Here is an 18,081-nt window from a genome sequence, read left to right on the forward strand (position 1 = left end):
AGGAGCACAAACACCAACCACCCCACCCTCCACCCACCCACCCTCCTGTCACTCCCATGCCGTTTCCCCCCTGCGGCCAGTGGCTCTGCCTCTCTACCTAACGAGTGTTTACAGGGACATGCTGATTTCTATTAATCTGGTTCTCATCCACTGGGGTCGGGTGTTGGTGTTGGTGGTGCCTGTGCTGCTGCTGGTGAATGGTTTGTCTTGGACAGAGGCGAGCTGGAGTTTGGAAGAAAAAAGAAAGGGGGGGGCCATTTTCTGACAGATCGGCACTCGGCGCCCAGAGAGCTGCTTATGCTGAGCAGATGTGGTCTCGCAGTTGTTGCTCTTAGTAATTATCCTCATTAAGTGAAAGCATGTGCCAATCAAACGCCTTTGAGATGGGCCATGGAATTGGGGGGGTAAAAGCGACTGAACGCCGGCTGTCTCACGTGAGTCGAAAGCACGCCTCATTTGGACTCATTAGTAGATTAAAGACACAGCGTGTTCGTGTGCAAGGCGGAGAAATGAGTAGTGGTAGTGACATTATTACGGTTCATTTAACTTTGAGGACCAGCAGACCGTTTCATTACATCTAAGTATTATGTAATCATTATCTTTAGGGAGCCCGGTACGTGAGGAAAATATTATGCAAATGACTCTCGTAGAATTTTACAAATTGACAGTGCGACTCGGTTAAATTGATCTATGAATCAAGTAAGTCCCATGTGACCAAAATGAAAAAATGCGCTGCCCCCCTCAAAAAATAAGAGCGGGTGAGAGAGAAAGAGCAAGAGTGAGCGCGTGTTCAAAACTAAGATATATGAAGTCTTCATGTCTATGAACTACCATTCATTTTCACTTTGAAGTCCTGCGATCCGTAGTAAACTGTGATTGCATGTGACAGTCGCACAGACTCCTGCTTTATAATGATGAATACTCCCACAAAGCTCCACTACCATGTATGGTGCTCAGATGGCACCATTAACCCCATACCCTCAGAGCCGCTGGGATGAGACACACCTCCTCTGGCTGCTGGGGGGACACGTTTCAACATCCTAACAAAATGGTCCTTTCAGCTACTGTTATTTTTTCACGATTTTTACTTTTATTTTAGTTTCATGTTCAAATGAAACTCTAAATCTGAGATGAGATGTGTGTCTTCTATGGCCATGTTGGTGTTTGTTTGAGTGCCTTTTCTGTCATTTAGAATACTAACTGAAAATGCCTCTAAAAAATGCTTTTAAACATGTTTGTTGTTTCACCATTCATCCAGATCTGTTCCAGATCTAGATAAACGTTCAAACGAGCATGACTAACCTCTCAAATGTATGCATTTTATCGAAATCCTTCCACACGGCAAAGCGTTCCTTTCTGAGAAAAATTCTTCTGATTTTTTGTTAACAGGCAACTCTTTAGCACAAGCAGGTCACCCCCACTGACAGGTTTTGAGTGATGGGGGATTTTCACAGTTTTTCATTGCCTGTTGTTTTTCATGTAGGGATATAATTGGGCAAACACACACTCACATCAGTGCAGGCAGGAAACCAGACAAGTAACCATAAACCCAAAAATCATGGTTCGCATATGTAGAAGAAGACTGAAACTGTAAACAAACGGGCTTTTAAACAAGACAATTTCTCCGGGTCGCAGGCTACAGGCGCCAAGTCAAACATACGTGTGGAAAACCGATACAAACTTTTAACACATGGGTCAGGACCGAGCGCTTTGAACTGGGGAGGGAATTGCAGTGGATGTGCCAAAAACCTGTTTAATTAAAAATACTTAGGTATCCAGCACACATTTCTGAGTGGCCCCTTGTCAAAATCCATGAGACCCTTCCGCCAATCTTCTGGCATATACTAATTACATAGTTTCCACTGATGCAGAGAAAAAGCGCAGACTCCCAGAGCCTGGAGAGCCCGGCCGCAGCAGCTGGTGCTGGAGCTGCAGTTCTGCTCACACTCCTCAGCCCTGATCAGGAGCAGCCATCATAGCTGAGGGGTAGTTCTGCTCACACTCCTCAGCCCTGATCAGGAGCAGCCATCATAGCTGAGGGGTAGTTCTGCTCACACTCCTCAGCCCTGATCAGGAGCAGCCATCATAGCTGAGGGGTAGTTCTGCTCACACTCCTCAGCCCTGATCAGGAGCAGCCATCATAGCTGAGGGGTAGTTCTGCTCACACTCCTCAGCCCTGATCAGGAGCAGCCATCACAGCTGAGGGGTAGTTCTGCTCACACTCCTCAGCCCTGATCAGGAGCAGCCATCATAGCTGAGGGGTAGTTCTGCTCACACTCCTCAGCCCTGATCAGGAGCAGCCATCACAGCTGAGGTGTAGTGCTTTGTGTGGGACTGCTGTGTGTCACCTCTGCTACTCAGGATATCTGTACAAATGAATCCAGAGTTTAGGGCAACATTGACAGAAAAGCAGTATCAGTAGAAAGTCTTTGACAGCAGTGAAAAATTACATTTTATATTTTACTGTGTGTTTTCAAAGAATTATGTAGACTTTAAATGGGGGAAACGAGTCTTGAACTTGAGCACACTTTCCAAAGCGTTTAATTTAGCTTGCATTGAAAAAAGTCCCCTCACATTGTTTGACAGTCTGCTTAATGAAGTATAATTTTCTGCACACTGTCTTTTTTATCTTCACTTAGATATTATACTATACAGAACCAGTATCTTTAAGAAACAAATTATACTTTCATATAATAAAACACATGGACTTTTCATAAACTGTTACTGCATATAAAGGCAGTGACCATAGGACGTAATTTGTTTATATTTTTTTTATATTTGTCAAATTTGTGGACTTCTTTTTTCCTTTTCGTGTTCGTTGCCATTGTATACACCGTTGCGCCTGTGGTAGCGGGGAACATCTGTTTCGCGCTTGTTGTTCCTCTTGGCTGCCTTTCAATTGGATTTCCTCATGCTGGTCCAAAAGCTGTCACCTCTGCCAGGCTCTGTTAGCTATCACTGCTGGCCCCTATATTAAGTAGGGGTTTCAGGGCTAACCTAATAACTCTCGCTCCGCCTCTGACTGATCACAAGCGGGGCTGGCCCGATGTGTAGCAACCCTCTGACTGAGGACTGGGTGGCCCATAGGTATGTCTCTGCACACAGGCCTAGGCACACACACACACACACACACACACACACACACACACACAATCACAAACACAAACACGGAAACATGCTCTCACACACAGACATGCACACATGCACATACATATGTTGTAGACACACACTTAGGCATGCATGCACAAATATGCATTCATGCATAAACACATATAAACAAATGAAGTCAAATGAAGCCCCCCCCCCCCCCCCCCCACACACACACACACACACACTATGTGAGCACTCATACACAGACACATGCACTTGTGTATTCCAACACAGATACTGTTCCATCTATGTGCCCCTGGCCATATGTATCCTGCGTACAGTATGCATGTGAGTACAGGTTAAGGTGTTCCAAGCCATCTCTTTTCTTTGGTTGTGTGTGTGTGTGTGTGTGTGTGTATGTTTGTAAGTCAGCCTTTCATTGTGTTAGATTTTTTTTTATTTAAACGCTAGTCTGTGGTGTAGGGAAGCCTCAACTGTAAGTATGACATTTGAAATCTGGATTGTTGGATGTCTGCCTCATTGCTCCAACTGGCATTGTGTTGATAGACTAAAACTAAACAATGATGTTATGTTTGGTGCTATAATTGTAATGGCAACTGTTACAAATTGTGACGGCATATTTGATATGGCTCCCAGCCTAAAAATGAAATGAAATTAGTGTATAATTTCCATTACGTCGCCAGAAGAGTGATTTGGCAAAGGCTTCCACGAGGGTGAAGGCACAATTGCCAGTTTGTGTCTCAACAGACACATTTGCATTTTCATATAGTCTTTCACGCCAAGTTTAGCTGTTGGCGAGTATTAAAGGTCCCGACAAGAGTCCAAGACGGCGGGTCGGTAAGTGCCATGTCAATGTCTGGACATGTTGCTATTTATCGGCCATGAGTCCACCTCTGATGACCCATTTGCTTTCCCTTTCCATTTTTGATTGAGTTGCGATTGACTTTTTATGACTGCAACTTCTAGATATTGAATTAGGTTCCACCCAGGGTTCATCTGGAATGGTTTCTGTAGCCGTGTGCGATTTTTGGGAGAGCATTCCTGGCGAAGCGAGCTTGCCTTGGGTTCTAACAGAGGTTCTGCAGTATAACCAGCTGGACCCGTTACAGATTTTGATATAATTTGAGGGTCCTGGGATGCATCAACCAAGGGGCTGAAACTGACATCCAGATTTATTTGAAGGGCTGTGAGCGGTTAAAGTGAAAGTTGTGTATACAAGTTAATTAAACTGTTTTCATGTGGAAGGGTCAGAGACATTAGCAGGACTCTTAGAAAAAGTGTGAACTTTTTTTCCCCCCTTCCCAAACGTGGGCATTTTAACCTCTTTGTCTCTTATTTCCATAATTACTGCCATATGTCTTCTGCCTTGTGCCTGCCTTGCTACTTACTCCCACACCCAGACCAAAGAGATCTTTCCCTGCTCTGCACAACTCTACTCAATCTGGATTGATTCAGGCCGGCGCTTGGTGAAATGTGATTGAGGGAGAAACTTTCAGTTTGTTTCACTTCTGTGTCTTTTGTTGGCATAGATCTGTTGATGTAAAACATGCTTTTAAGCCTACTCACAGAGGTGCAAAAGCACTAACGTACATGCACGCACACACTCATACACACTCACACACACATACAGACACACTAAAGCACACACACACAGAAATACACACACGCACACACACACACACACACACACACACACACACACACACACACACACACACACACACACACACACACACACACACAAATATGCACTCGCAAACACAAAGGAAACACTTTACAAATTTTGTGACCTTGAAAATCCTTTTGATAGCACAACTGCATTGTAAACAGTGCATTTTTATTATGTTTATTATGCTCCCAAGACTCAGAAAGAGAATATTTCTAGTTGTAGACTTGTACATCCAACTCTCCAAGCTCTTACTGCTTTTATTCACAGTATTTTAACAACTATAGTGGGTAGAAAATAAGCAGTTTTATTGGCCTCTTCTGTCACTTTATTAATTATTAAACAAAGCAGTACAAGCAGTACTGAAATATGTAAAATATTGTACTTCTTAATCATTTACAAACATTAAATTGTAATAGATGTTTGTGTTGATATCAAAATATCAGCTTTGACATTCATGAGAGTCACAGTGCATCTTATCGCCATAATTACAACTTCAGTGTCCTTTGAACATATAAGGAATTAAGATGGCAGTGATTTACAGTAGTATTTTTCTCCACAGATGATTTCCTTTGTTGGGTTCATATCCTGTGATCACATCTCACAGGAGGTCAGAGCAAATGTTTGTTCAGTGTTACATTTCAAAGATGGTACCATTTTCACTGGCACCAATTGCACCAATGTGTCGACAAATTTAGTCAGAAGAATAATTTGTGTAGACAGTTGCATGTTTGCAAAACTGATCTGCTTCCATCTATGGGATTAGTGTGCCATGTTTTTTTTTGTAAGAGAAAACCTGATGTATAATAACTGGACTAGAAAGTGACGTTTTTACTCACTCGTTCATAGACACACACACGTTTACACATACGAGGAGTAAACAGGCCCTGTTTTAGATTACAGATGCTTCTAGTTATCTGGTTAATGGTGATGTGTGTGTGTGTGTGTGTGTGTGTGTTTGTGTGTTACACTCTTAACCTAACCTTCAACGTCTGTTTGAAATTACTGTCACAAGTGCAGGCACCCAGTGACTCAAGTGATGTCATCCAAATCAACATACTGAGCTATTAAGAGCTGAGTAAACTGAAGGGCAGGTCTGTTGTTATTATACTCTTCAGCAACCCTCTTTCATAATAAGGAAGTGTGATGTAGCGCATCATACTGAATCAAATAGGGAGATGGCCACAAAACTGGAAAAGTAAGATATGTAAATAGACAGCATGGGAACAAGAGCTGAAAAGATGGGCTACATCTTCAGTAGTGACAAAGGGAAGGAAGCAAATCTTGAAAATCAAAAGCAGACAGACAAACCGACAGAGACACACAAATAAATGGACATGCTTCTCTCCTCTGCACCCGGGCATAACCCTCCATCCCTGTCACCCATCAGGTCAGGTCCATTTGGCGCAGGGCTGGTGTCAGGGAGCGATATATACACACCCGGCGAAAATAGAGCGCAAGCCCCCACTGTTGCCTCCTCGCCATGCCTACACTCTGTGTCCCCTTAATCATAGTTTTCATTTCAGTACATTGAAATTTCTGTAACCAAGGACAACGTCATAAATAAAAAGGTTTGTGAGGATTTTTACCTGCAGGCTGTCTAACTTTGCGCATTAAGGGCGGAGGATGGGGTGGCGAGAAGCGGGGTAGGGGAAAGAGGATGTGGTCATCTGTGAAAATTTATAATCATTTATTATCTAGAGCTAGGGGGTTAGAGCAGGCATAGTAAGTAAAAGCATGAGGGAACACATCCATAAACGGGGGCCAAGAAGATCCTAAATGAAAAGCAAAGCGAATTTCTGGATCTTGTCACAAGGTAATGAGGACCTAGGGCCCTTATTCATTGTAGTGTACAACGCATTCACTCTCAATCGTCAGGGGTAGCAGTAAATGCTGCCCTGATATATGGACTCGAATTTGAAAAGAATTTATCTGGCCTCAACAAAGAAGACGAGTGGAGAGGCAAGGGGTGAGGAGGGAGGGCGGACATGCTTGAGTTGTCTCTGCAAAAAATAAAAGCTTTATTGTACTTTTGGTTTTATTTCCTCTACAATAATATCATATGTGTTAAAGACTCAAAAACATTGTACATCTGTCTTTGTTTTTCTGTGCTCAGTATTCATTGTTTGTTTGAAGTTTTGTAGAATTTTTAAGGAAGTTTTAAAAATTATTTCAAAATGGTGTTTATTTATTGATGCTAATAATATCCTTTTGAATTTATGGTCTGAATCTTTTTTGACCTCATCTATTTGGGTTATGAAGGGTAATATGTTGCCACCAGCTGCCTGTTTTTCTGGTGCTCTGGCTTCTGTTTATTTTAATGAATATGATTTCTCAGCTCCGCTGCAACACATTGTGTTCTCCAGGGTGGGGTATGTTTGTGGAACGCAATGTTTACCGGCTTTAACTTTTTAAACATACAATTGTTTCCTAATTAGTTGACGCCGTAATTAATTTATGCACTTTGTTTGATGTATAGCAATACTTTGAAAGCAGCTGTGCCGATTCCGTTGCATAAATTTCTACCATTTTTGTGTTGGAGTTCAAAAGAAAGAATAGTATGCTCAGAGAAACACACAGTGCATTTAAATAATATGCTCCATTTTTTACATGTTTGTTTTTAACTGAAAATTAATGAATTAACATTTTAAACAACCCATCATCATTGTTTTTGGTACAATTTATTTTTAACTCAATTATATTCTAATTGATCATTTTTCCTAATGTACGAGACATGTTTTCCCACTTTGTTCACTACAGAACAAAAGATTAATTACAAATGAGAGAGATGATCAAAAACATGATAATTAATTTAAGGCACTAAGTAGGAAATTGCAAATCTAATGCAAAACAATGGGTTATATATTGCAAATTACCACCCACTGTCTCTGGGTATTGATACCAATTGTAAGTTACCAGCTTTTTTTGCCACAGAGCACCTCTCAGACAGCAACAACGATCTCCGCCACACTTAGATAAAAATGTTATCACCCTCTGATGTAGCTAAAGAAATGACAATATTAGGAACTTCTACAACCTCACCCACCATATAGCCCTTTCCTTTCACAGTACTTGAGTTGTATTGTGTTGTTACAAGGGTCAGGTACTTTTTAGTTTTGTGTCATTCGGTGATAAATGGGACGCGCACTGACACAGTCCCTCGCAGCAGCAGCAGGCCGGTCTCCAGGGACGCCCTGAGGGATCGGAGGAGTTTGGCAGATGCAGGGGGAGAGTTGCCATCTCCAGAAGCGCTGTCTGACACCCTGACTAGGCCACCAAATCATGTTGTCAATGGTGATGCATCGAGATTTCGCGCTGGCAAATTGGATGTTCCAAACTCTTGCTTGATGGATGGCGCGAATCGTGTCACTCCCATCAAAGTTGCCATCACAGCTGAGCGATATGAATTGAAATGAACAGAAAAAAAAATATCCCTCCTAACTAGGCGAGATCATGCACACTTTCCAGTTTCCATGGTGCCGTCGCGTGGCCTCCATGTCAATGTGTGGAACTTTGGCTTTGAGTTGAATTGCTCAGCACAGACAAAAAGTTAGTTGTGTTTTCTTTTTTTTGTTCCGTCTTACGAGTACTCAGAGCTTCGCTCCGAAGCTGTCTTTTGTGCCCTGTCCTTACTGTAAGTCTTAAGAATGGACAGAATTACCATTACTGATCAGGGTGAATGCTCAGCTTGTACACTCAATAATGACAACAATGAGGAATAATGGAAAATGGCTACCTTTTTTGCCATCAGATGTGTACCCTTTTGTGCATCCAAGGGCATCCCATTCTAACTCTCCCCCGGCGCTGGCCACAGTGTTTTGCACAACTGACATGTCTTTCTTTATCCATCTGCACCCTCCATTCTTCAGTGTCCTTTTTTTCTCCCTTTTTCGGATTAATCTCGATTAGCAGTCTCCCACTCGGTTTGTTCTCCACCTACATGTCCTCAGTCTACATAGGAAAACAAACGTGGGAAGAGGGCCCTCCAACCTGAACTATTTGTGTGTCATGAAAGACTGTGGGGACCTTGGGACAGTGGAGACCTTTTGTTGGGTTTGGAGGATGAGCAGTGTGCCTGGGTGCAAGGCGTTTCAGCTGGGGTACTTCATTCTCACATGTGATCTGGAGCCGCTCACTTTTCTGTACCTTTCAAACAAGGGCTGCAGAAGTGTTTGTGGGAAGACTGTTTGCATTCCTTTCTCACTTTGAGTCACTGAAATTCTTTTTTTTAATATCCATTCTTCTTTCTTTCTCTCTCTCTCTCACTCTCTCTCTTTCTCTTTTTGTAGGGTCTCTTCATCTTCCTGATCTATGGGGTCTACAACACAGAGGTGAGTCTCCACTGACTCAAGGCTGACAGAGTGAGTGAACGAGAGAAATGACAAGTTTCTGATCGCCACCCCCCCCCCCCCCCCCCTCCTACAGCCCCACACCTTGGCTCAGGCAAGCGAACGAGGGAGCGAAAGAGAAAGAATGGGGGCGCGAGAGCACGGGCGGGGGGAGGGTGGATGGAGGAGGCACGCTCAAGAGAGAAAAAAGAGAGAGAGCGTCTCTTCCTTGCTTGAGCGTCCTGCTGCCCTTCATGCTTGGGCTAACTTATATGCATCCAGACTCGCCATTAAGCTCTGACACCCTGGGATAAAGGGCTAGTCATTCCTCACCCACATTGGCTAATATTTCACTGCCTCTTTAAGTTTTTAAACTCATGGTCCTCCATTTAACATTCTGACATTAGGGCTCCACCGGCCCCCTGCAGCATCTCTGGGATGAGCCCTCGCTTCAGGAAAAGAATAAATAGCCAGAGGAAAGATGTGTGGGGCGGCTTTGGCGGAAAAGTGAGCATATATGATATTGAAATGGCTAGTTATTACCATTTAGATTCTGTTTTGAAGTGAAGAAAATAAATGGTGAATTTTTAGAGGCTTTAATGGATGAGGATCACCGGAGAACAAAATCAGTCAAAGTAAAAAATGGCCTCCTTTTAATGTAATGTAAACCGTTACTGCCTAAATAAGTGTGCAATTCGCATGAGATTTAAGCAGAGGCAATGCGAGATATATAATGGGTATTGTGTGTTCCTCCGCGTTTAGTGTATCAGTTTTATTATGAAAGACCTTCCTTATTTGTGAGTCAGGTTTGAGGAGTGGAGTAAACCACCAATCACTTATGTGACAGATTTGTTTTCTTTTACATTCATGAGCTACATGTGCACCCCAGAAGGATTATACTGGCATTGGCACCACCATACAGGAGCCAAGCTATGCATGCGGCTGTGAGCACTAGGCAAGGTTACACACATCCTGGACATAGAGCAGCATGCCAGGCCTCTTCGCCAAAGGTCTCCATCTCACCGTCTCAGTCACTTTCGTTGCACCGTGTCACGGTTCTTTAATTTTTTTATACCGTGTCGCTGTTCAAATTTTTTTTTCACCCAAATTCTTCTTTTCACCCCACTTTTCTTTTATTTGTTTTCTTTTCTTTCCATCACTCCACAAAAGCAATGTGAAGAGGTGTCCCTGAGTCACTGCGCAGCATAGACACAGCCAGGGCACAACACCTGACCCCTGTGCATTGTAAAATAAATCATGACTACATTCTTGCTTAAGTCGCTGTTTTAGTGCTGGGGAATCCATTTTTCTACTCCAGGTTCTCCTTGACCTGGGGGTCTTCACAATTTGTGAGCATGTACACTTTATGCTTTTCAAAAGAGGCTTTTATCATTTTAAACGTAATAATCTTAAGCTTTCTTTTTTTCAAGCGCATTGACACGGTATTTTTTTTTTCTCTTCGTTTTTTTTTTTTTTCAATGTAGTTTATGTTGTGACAAAAAACACTAGCAGATTAAGTTTCACCCTCTGACACATAAAGGAAATTCTTGTTTAATAGAAAAATTGCAAGAAGCTGTACAGATGATCAAAGTTTCACCATACTGAAATCAAACAATTAGGGAACGGAAAAGAGAGGCCAAAGAGAGAAGTTCTGCTCTGTCTCATCTTATTTAAAGCAAACCTCACCCGCATCTCCGGGGAGGATTATATCCATTTCATTCATCACATTGTGTTTGATTAACACATATAAAAGCAATCTTAAAACACACACACACTCACACACACACACACACACTTTCTCACTCTTTCTCACACATACACACACACAAGTTATACAGTCCCTTTGTGCCAGTGTGTTTTGAGAAGGTGCAATGATCTCACCATGTAACTCATGGAAATAGGACGGCGGTTTAGTTTCATCAGTACTTGTAAAAAAAAAACAAGACACTTTCAGCCTGAGAAAGTATTCATATATTATGACATGATGGATGAGGTTTTTTGAACCAATGTCCATTTATTTAAAAGTGAAAACTTTTTGCACTTAATTAAGAATAGTATATCATAACCTTGTGTTTGCACACTGCTTTATTTAATTACACTCAGTGGACACTTGGTTAACCTGTTTTTGAACAATTCAAAACAGAGCCCTAATTATTTTTGTGAGGTATTTGAAATTGTGTCTTTTGTAAATCCATTATTTGTTAAACAAGTACAAGACAGGGGAAGTTAATTATGTATTGTCTCAATTAGACTGCCTCACTGGTCAAACTCTTTATCTTCTGCTTTGATGACCATTTCTCCGTTCTCATGTCCATATTCCAAGGATGTCCGCAGGTGTAAGTGTAGGCTTTCATATGGAAATGATGCTCTTCGTGTTTTCATCTTTGCACGGAAAGGCCAAGATTGCATCCCCATCCCCAAAACCTTGAGCATGGTGGAGCAAAGCAAAGAAACACTCAACCCACCTTTTAAAAACGGCGTCTGTGGTAAAAAATAAATAAATAAAAAAACACTTTATTTCCTTTGCCGGGATGAGTTTAATGCTGCGTGTCATTTAGCCTTCATTTGGATGAAGCGATAGCAGCGTGTAGTCACATTTGTTAAGTACGACCCAGCCGCTTAACATTTATGTATTTATGAATTTATTTTGACACCTCGCTCCACTCCGCGTTCCCCTGTCAGGGCGCACGTGGCTCTCTTCATTATGTTGCCACAGTGACGGCGTCTATGCAAAACACGCCTCTACGGGCGTCTGTGTGTACATTTGCACACTGTGGCATAATTTACGGTGGCGACAGCACTTAATGATGCTGTGAGACATAATGCATGTTCGCTAACATGCGGGGAGGGGCCAGTGTGGGCCCTCTGTACGCCGACAGGTGTTCAGGAGGGGTGAGGGAGACAAACATAGGGCCTGGAGAAAGAAACAAAAAATGTTTCGTGTAGGATTCCTTAAGAGAGATTGGATGTCTTCATTTCTTCCCTGTGAAAATATTCTCACTTAATTGAATGATTTAGTTTGAATAAATGTCATCAGTGATTTTTGGTATGTTTTGTGCTTCAAATGCACATTTTTAAATTAGAAACCACATAGTTTTGTAAGCCTACAATAGTTCTTGTTAAGAGTTCTCTGTAATTGAAGCAAATATACACGGTACCCCCAGTTAGAGGAGCATTCTTAGGTACTTATCTAAAGGCAAATAAGAGTGGAGAAACCTATAATTTCATGTTTCATGTAAATTGATAGATTTGAGCCATACAATGTATAATACACAGCTTTGTGTGAGTGTTATTAAAAGTATGTGTCGAATACACATGCTCAGTTTTTCTTTCTTCCACAGCTAAGTTGTCTTTCTGCATTATTTCCTCTCTCATTTGCTGTATTTGTTGAGCTTAAAAATAAGGTGTGTGTTTATGGCAACATCTCCCTATGTTCTCCTGCTGTGGTGAAAAGAAGGAAGATGCTTCTCAGTGTGTTAACAGGTTATAAATGGATCCTGGGGAGACCAAGTGACTCCATAGTCTGTCACCACACAAGCACAGAGCAGCGCGCTGAGTGCTTTACCTTAGCAGGGGTACCAGTGCAATCTGTTCTGCAAGGGCAGTCTTTTTTTCCCTATCTCTCTCTCTCCCCCTCTTGTTCTCAATAGCTTCATTTCTGGGGGTTCGGTGTGGGGTGACAGATGATAGCTTAAAGTAGTCTCCTTAGTTTGCCAGGCCTATGTGTCACTTTCAGCTCCCATTAGCTTTGACAAACTGAAACATTTCAGCTTCGCCCGCCACACACACACACACACACACACACACACACACACACACACACACACACACACACATACACTATATACTTCATGCACAAACCGCACACCTCACCTTTTTGAGGCGCATGATGACTCCACAGCAATTTGGGATGACGGGTGTGGAGACGTTGCGGGGTGGGGGGGTCGGCTTTTTTTGTTTTCCAATTTTCACTTCTTTATTTAAATATTTAAATGTTCCTTTCCCCCTCCCCCCTCACAGGTCCGCAGCACAGTCAACCGAATCAAGGAAAGAAGGAAGGCCCTTAACTTCTCTGTGAGTTATTTGTGGACTTGTCATGTATATATATATTTTTTTTTGTATAACTTGGTGTCTCGCAGAGTTCACCCTGACACATTGCAATGTGGTGATGATGTGTTTGGACTACAGCATTTAATGTGTTTTTTGGTGTGAGTGTGTGTGAGAGAGAGACTGTGTGTGAGATGGAACGGTTTTGTTAAGCAGTCTAGTGGACGGTCTGTTCGGCCTGCCCTTGTAGATCAAATATACACCTTTGTTATTTTCCTCCAGACCCGGCTCTTCCCGCCACCCCCTCCCCCTCCTGCACCCCGTCTTTAAACAGGACTGCAGCACCTTAATCCCAGCAGTGTCAACTGCAGCAGCAGGGGTTACAAGTTTCTAATCCTGGGATGAGCTGTCCCCTGACATTAAACTGTCAGGCCAGTATTTATACCGTTGACTGCTGCTCCTCGCGATCACTTAGCCCCTGCAAAGCACTTTAAAAGTAGTTAATAGCCCCTCGACACCCCCTGCTTTGGCGTATGACCCCCCCCCCCCCCCCCAACCCACCATTGCCCCCCTCACACAGCCACGCGATCCACACACTCATACGTCACACCCCGACATGCATACACACACAAACACATACACATATACACACACAACCCCCATATTCAAGCTCATACATCACACAACACAGAAAAAACACACGTTCACACACACACACACACACACATACACACTCTAACATGAATACACTCACACACATACACCCTTCCCCCCGCACCAATCTGATACACACACAGCATCTCAACAATCCAACCCCTCACGCACCCCACTCGTAACGTGTGTCCCTTATGAATGATCACATTAACTCCCTCCCGAGTTGTCACGCTTTATGGGTTAGAGCAGTTTGTCCCAGTCTGCTCGCTGCGCCACCAGGTCATTGAGAACGGAATGAGACAATTTCTAAAGGCAGATTGATTTTAGAATATCGGCCCCGTTCTTCCCTTTGACCCCCTGACAGGCTGCCACTGTAAAGATTGTGACTTGTAAAAAATGACTCCTGGCTCGTGGCGTTAGTCCTACCCACCCACCCAGCCAAGCCATCATGCGTACACCCCCCCCTCCCCCCCTGATATATTGCGTGCCCATATTGTCATTGGCGTGGGCCATTTTTAGTGCTTTCTGGCGATTTTCCAATTTTCGAAAGTTGCCATCCGAGTTTGCCCATGCAGCGGATGTTTTTTAGCTAATGCTGCCTCGGCCCATAAATCTGGATGAGATGCTATGGCACATTCACCTCAGTGTCTCTCAGCAGAACACGCTGTGCAGAATGTCTGTCAGAATGGGTGGTGTGTGTCAATCGCTGCACTTTACAGGCGCAGAGCCATGGTGGATGGCTTTGGTTGTGCAGTTGTTGTTTGTCTCTGTCTCTTCCTCCCTCTCTCTCTCTCTCTCTCTCTCTCTCATTCTTTCTCTCTCTCTCTCTCTCTGTGGCCTTAAGTGTGCCATTGTGTGAGATCTGAAATGTACCCACCCTTTTGTCATCTAAATGAAAACACATCGCACAACACGGTCCTTACTGACGTGATATTGACTCAGCATCTCCTGATTAGACTGATGCTGGCCTCTGTACAGCGATGTTTTATTTGTCAAATAAGCTGACACAGGGAGGACCATCAGCACAGGACCTCATGTCTCAGGCTCAGATGAGAATTGTTCTCAGATGAAAGCCATCTTGTCAATAACGGATTACCATAAAGCTGACATAGTCGTTATCTTTTTCTTATACCGAGTGCCTTTGAAGGCAGACCAACCGCCCACCCCCCGCCCCAACTCTCCTAAGCTAAGCAAAGCATTTGCTCAAACCCCCAAGCTGTGTGTGTGTGTGTGTGTGTGTATGCACATGCCCCCCCCAAACACACCCACTGACACATTGTTATTTACACCCCTCCACCCCCAACCCCCACCCCCATCCTGACCAATGTTTCCAGGTTGCTTTGATACCAACTGTCTCCTGACCCCTGCGACCTCCTACGTGTACACACACGGGCAGATTGCTTTGCTGAAATAAAGCTGTCAGTTGCACCACTCAAATAAATAACGAGGGCCTCTCGATACCTGGAGGTCCGCACTTTGACAGCCCTGAAATATAGATATAAATTGGAAGCGGATTAGTTTTTTGATCCTATTTCAAGTTTTGACAAGATATAGGATGTGTGTGTGTGTGTGGGAGTGCATGCGTGTGTTTGTGTATATGTCGGTGTGTGTCCGTGTGTACACAGCACGCGTCTTTTCTTGAATATCTGCATTGGGTTGCATGGGCCGTAAAAAAGGACCCTGTGTGATGGTGCGGTGTTTGTCCAGCAGTCACCACTGCTTGGAATTCCTGCTTGACAGGCATATGTAACAGAAGAAGGCAGATCGGCCGGAGGTATTCCAGAGATGCTGCAGCGTGACTCTCAAGGGTTGGGGTCATGTAAAGGCTTCTTTGAAAGGACTGTGCAGTTACACACTAGAGTTGGATTGTTTTGAATTGCATTATTCGTTATATGTAATAAAATTACATTGATGTGTTTATATGGTCTGCTTGATGCTTGAGTGTTAATGTGTGGCTAGCATCTTTCTTACTGCATATTTTGTAGTTTCATTTTAAACAAAAAAAGTTGTGAGCTCAATGGGAAATCAGAATGTTAGGCTTACTGTCACAATTCTGACAGCACGAGATGCTGGGGAATCAACTGAGTGCTTCCTTTGAGCTTCTTTACAATCAACAGTGGTAGAACTGAGAAATGAACCAATTTTGCCCAACCTAGCTCTGCAGACCAGTTTCCTCACTCAGGTAAACTCCCACCGTTTAGGGCGGCTTACCCAAAGTAATATTGAGAGTATGCCGCCCTAACAGAGGAGGTAGTGGTTAGGGGGTGGCTGGGTTGTGTAAACAAACAAAGATATCGGGAGGAACTTGAAGGCCCATCTGCAAGATCTTTATATTAATATGCATTTTATTAGGAGCTATTCTCTAGGATCTTTTTTAAATCTTTGATACAAAAATGTATCATTACACAAAATATTGATTAATTCCTAAGTTCACTCACATTTGTTTTATTTAATAATATCTGTCTTGGTACACCACCATTCAGCTGTGACCCCTGTGCCCCCTCTCTCTCCTGCCCTTTCCCTCCAGAACTGTGCCAGCTCCCGACCGTCCAGCTCCATCACCAGCTCTCGGCCTGGCAGCTCCCCAGCCGGGCCCCAGGGCCTGGGTGTGCCCCTCTCCTCCCACTGCGACAGCACCAGCCTGGAGGGGGAGAGCGCCACCTACACCAGCCGGAGTGAGTAGCTTAGCCCCCCCTCCACCCCCGCCCCAGAGGCTTCCCTCTCACCCACTGACAGCCCCCCTGAGATGAGTGGGAAAGGGGGGAGTGGGTTATAAGGGAGATGGGGGAAGACGAGGGGAGAGAATTTATGGGGGGAAACCCACAGCCCATGTGTTTCAAAAGGTTAATAGGCAGGAACTCAAAACTTGTTTTGGTCGGGTCCTGTTAACAATGATGCATACAAATCTTTTGTGTTTAATTTGACTTTTAAACACGGACGTGATGCCCTCTTTTATGTTAGAGTAAATGTGTAATATGGAACATAGAGCGTGACTATGTGTGAAAGATTTGAACACCATCACCTCCAAACCTCCTGCTTTAGATTACAAGAAAACAGAAACAAACTTGATGCCATGCCCAGATCACAGATGTGTGATTATTTTCAGAAAGTTGATAGTACATGGATTGGCTTGTGACGGCGGTGGCTTTTGTGTAGGTTCTGCATGTGTGTGTGTGTGTGTGTGTGTGTGTGTGTGTGTGTGTGTGTGTGTGTGTGTGTGTGTGTGTGTGTGTGTGTGTGTACATGTCTGCATATGTCTGTATGGTGTGTGTGTGTGTTTGTGTGTGTGTGTGTTGGATGCAAATCTGTCATGAATTACGATCAGAGGCAGGAGTAGCAATTGGCAGGGAGGGTGAACCCCAACATGACAAGCCCTCGGTTACAGTCTTAACATTCTCCAGATCCCACTGAGTGAATCGTTTCAATCTTGTTTTCTGACCCTCATATTATTGACTCGCTTCAAAGTAATGAAGGAAGGGAGAGAGGAGAGAGAGGGAGTGTGTGTGTGTCTGAGCTAGAGAGAGCCAGAGAGCCAGATGGGAGTTTAGGGGGAAGAAAACGCACATGAGTGACAGCCGCAGCATGAAACCAGGTGGAACTGGGTCTACTCAACCATATTCTTCCTCAGTCATTTATGGTATCTGTTATGTCACTTCTGTCATTCCGCTCTCTAAGACCAAAGCCTTCCTAACCATCCTCTTGGATGTCGTCCATTATCTGTATGTTGTTTTACTAAATGTGTTTGTGTGTCTGTGTCTGTGTGTGTGTTTGTGTGTCTCTGTGTCTGTTTGTATGTGTGTGGAACAATGCCTAATATCCTTACAAAGTGATGATGATTTATTAACTGCATCTGTGTGTGTGTGTGTGTTTTAGAGTATGTTTTTGTGTGTGATGTTCATGAGTGTACGTACACAGAGGATATGGATGTGCTTGTGTAGATGAGCTTCATGCAAGTTTATGCATGTGTGTTATACAGTACTAACATTTAGTCTCTTTACAGTTCACTCATTAACATCTCAAGCCAAGGGCAAAAATAACCAGCTTTAAATGCTTTCTTTTACTTCTCTTTCTCAATCAGCCAGAGGCTAGTGAAGTGCAGCGCAACGCAGCGCAGCGCAGAAACCAGTTACAGAAAGAAGGAGAGGAGTGAAGAATGAAAAAAAGAGTAAGACCGCGTGTGTGACAGGGAAAGGAAAAAAAAACGCACAGAAATATTGATCGTCAGGGGGTATTATCCACCCCATTACTCAGCCGATCGCACCTCCTCTCATCCCC

The 18,081-nt window shown here is 43.5% G+C and overlaps 1 protein-coding gene across 1 annotated transcript in view; it reads left to right on the top strand.

Moving 5' to 3' along the window:
• Nucleotides 1-16,489, top strand: part of LOC308360398 (adhesion G protein-coupled receptor D2) — a gene marked incomplete at its 3' end in the record, with an annotated part of 37,390 nt that extends 20,901 nt beyond the window's left edge. Inside the window, exons 21-23 of the mRNA XM_080832308.1 lie at nucleotides 9,067-9,108; nucleotides 13,126-13,179; nucleotides 16,334-16,489. Coding sequence (XP_080688434.1) covers nucleotides 9,067-9,108; nucleotides 13,126-13,179; nucleotides 16,334-16,489 — 252 coding nt within the window. The remainder of the gene's footprint in view (nucleotides 1-9,066; nucleotides 9,109-13,125; nucleotides 13,180-16,333) is intronic.
• Nucleotides 16,490-18,081: the final 1,592 nt, after the last annotated feature.

This window comes from Sprattus sprattus, assembly GCF_963457725.1.
Source record: "Sprattus sprattus genome assembly, chromosome: 2".
Classification (NCBI taxonomy): domain Eukaryota; kingdom Metazoa; phylum Chordata; class Actinopteri; order Clupeiformes; family Clupeidae; genus Sprattus; species Sprattus sprattus.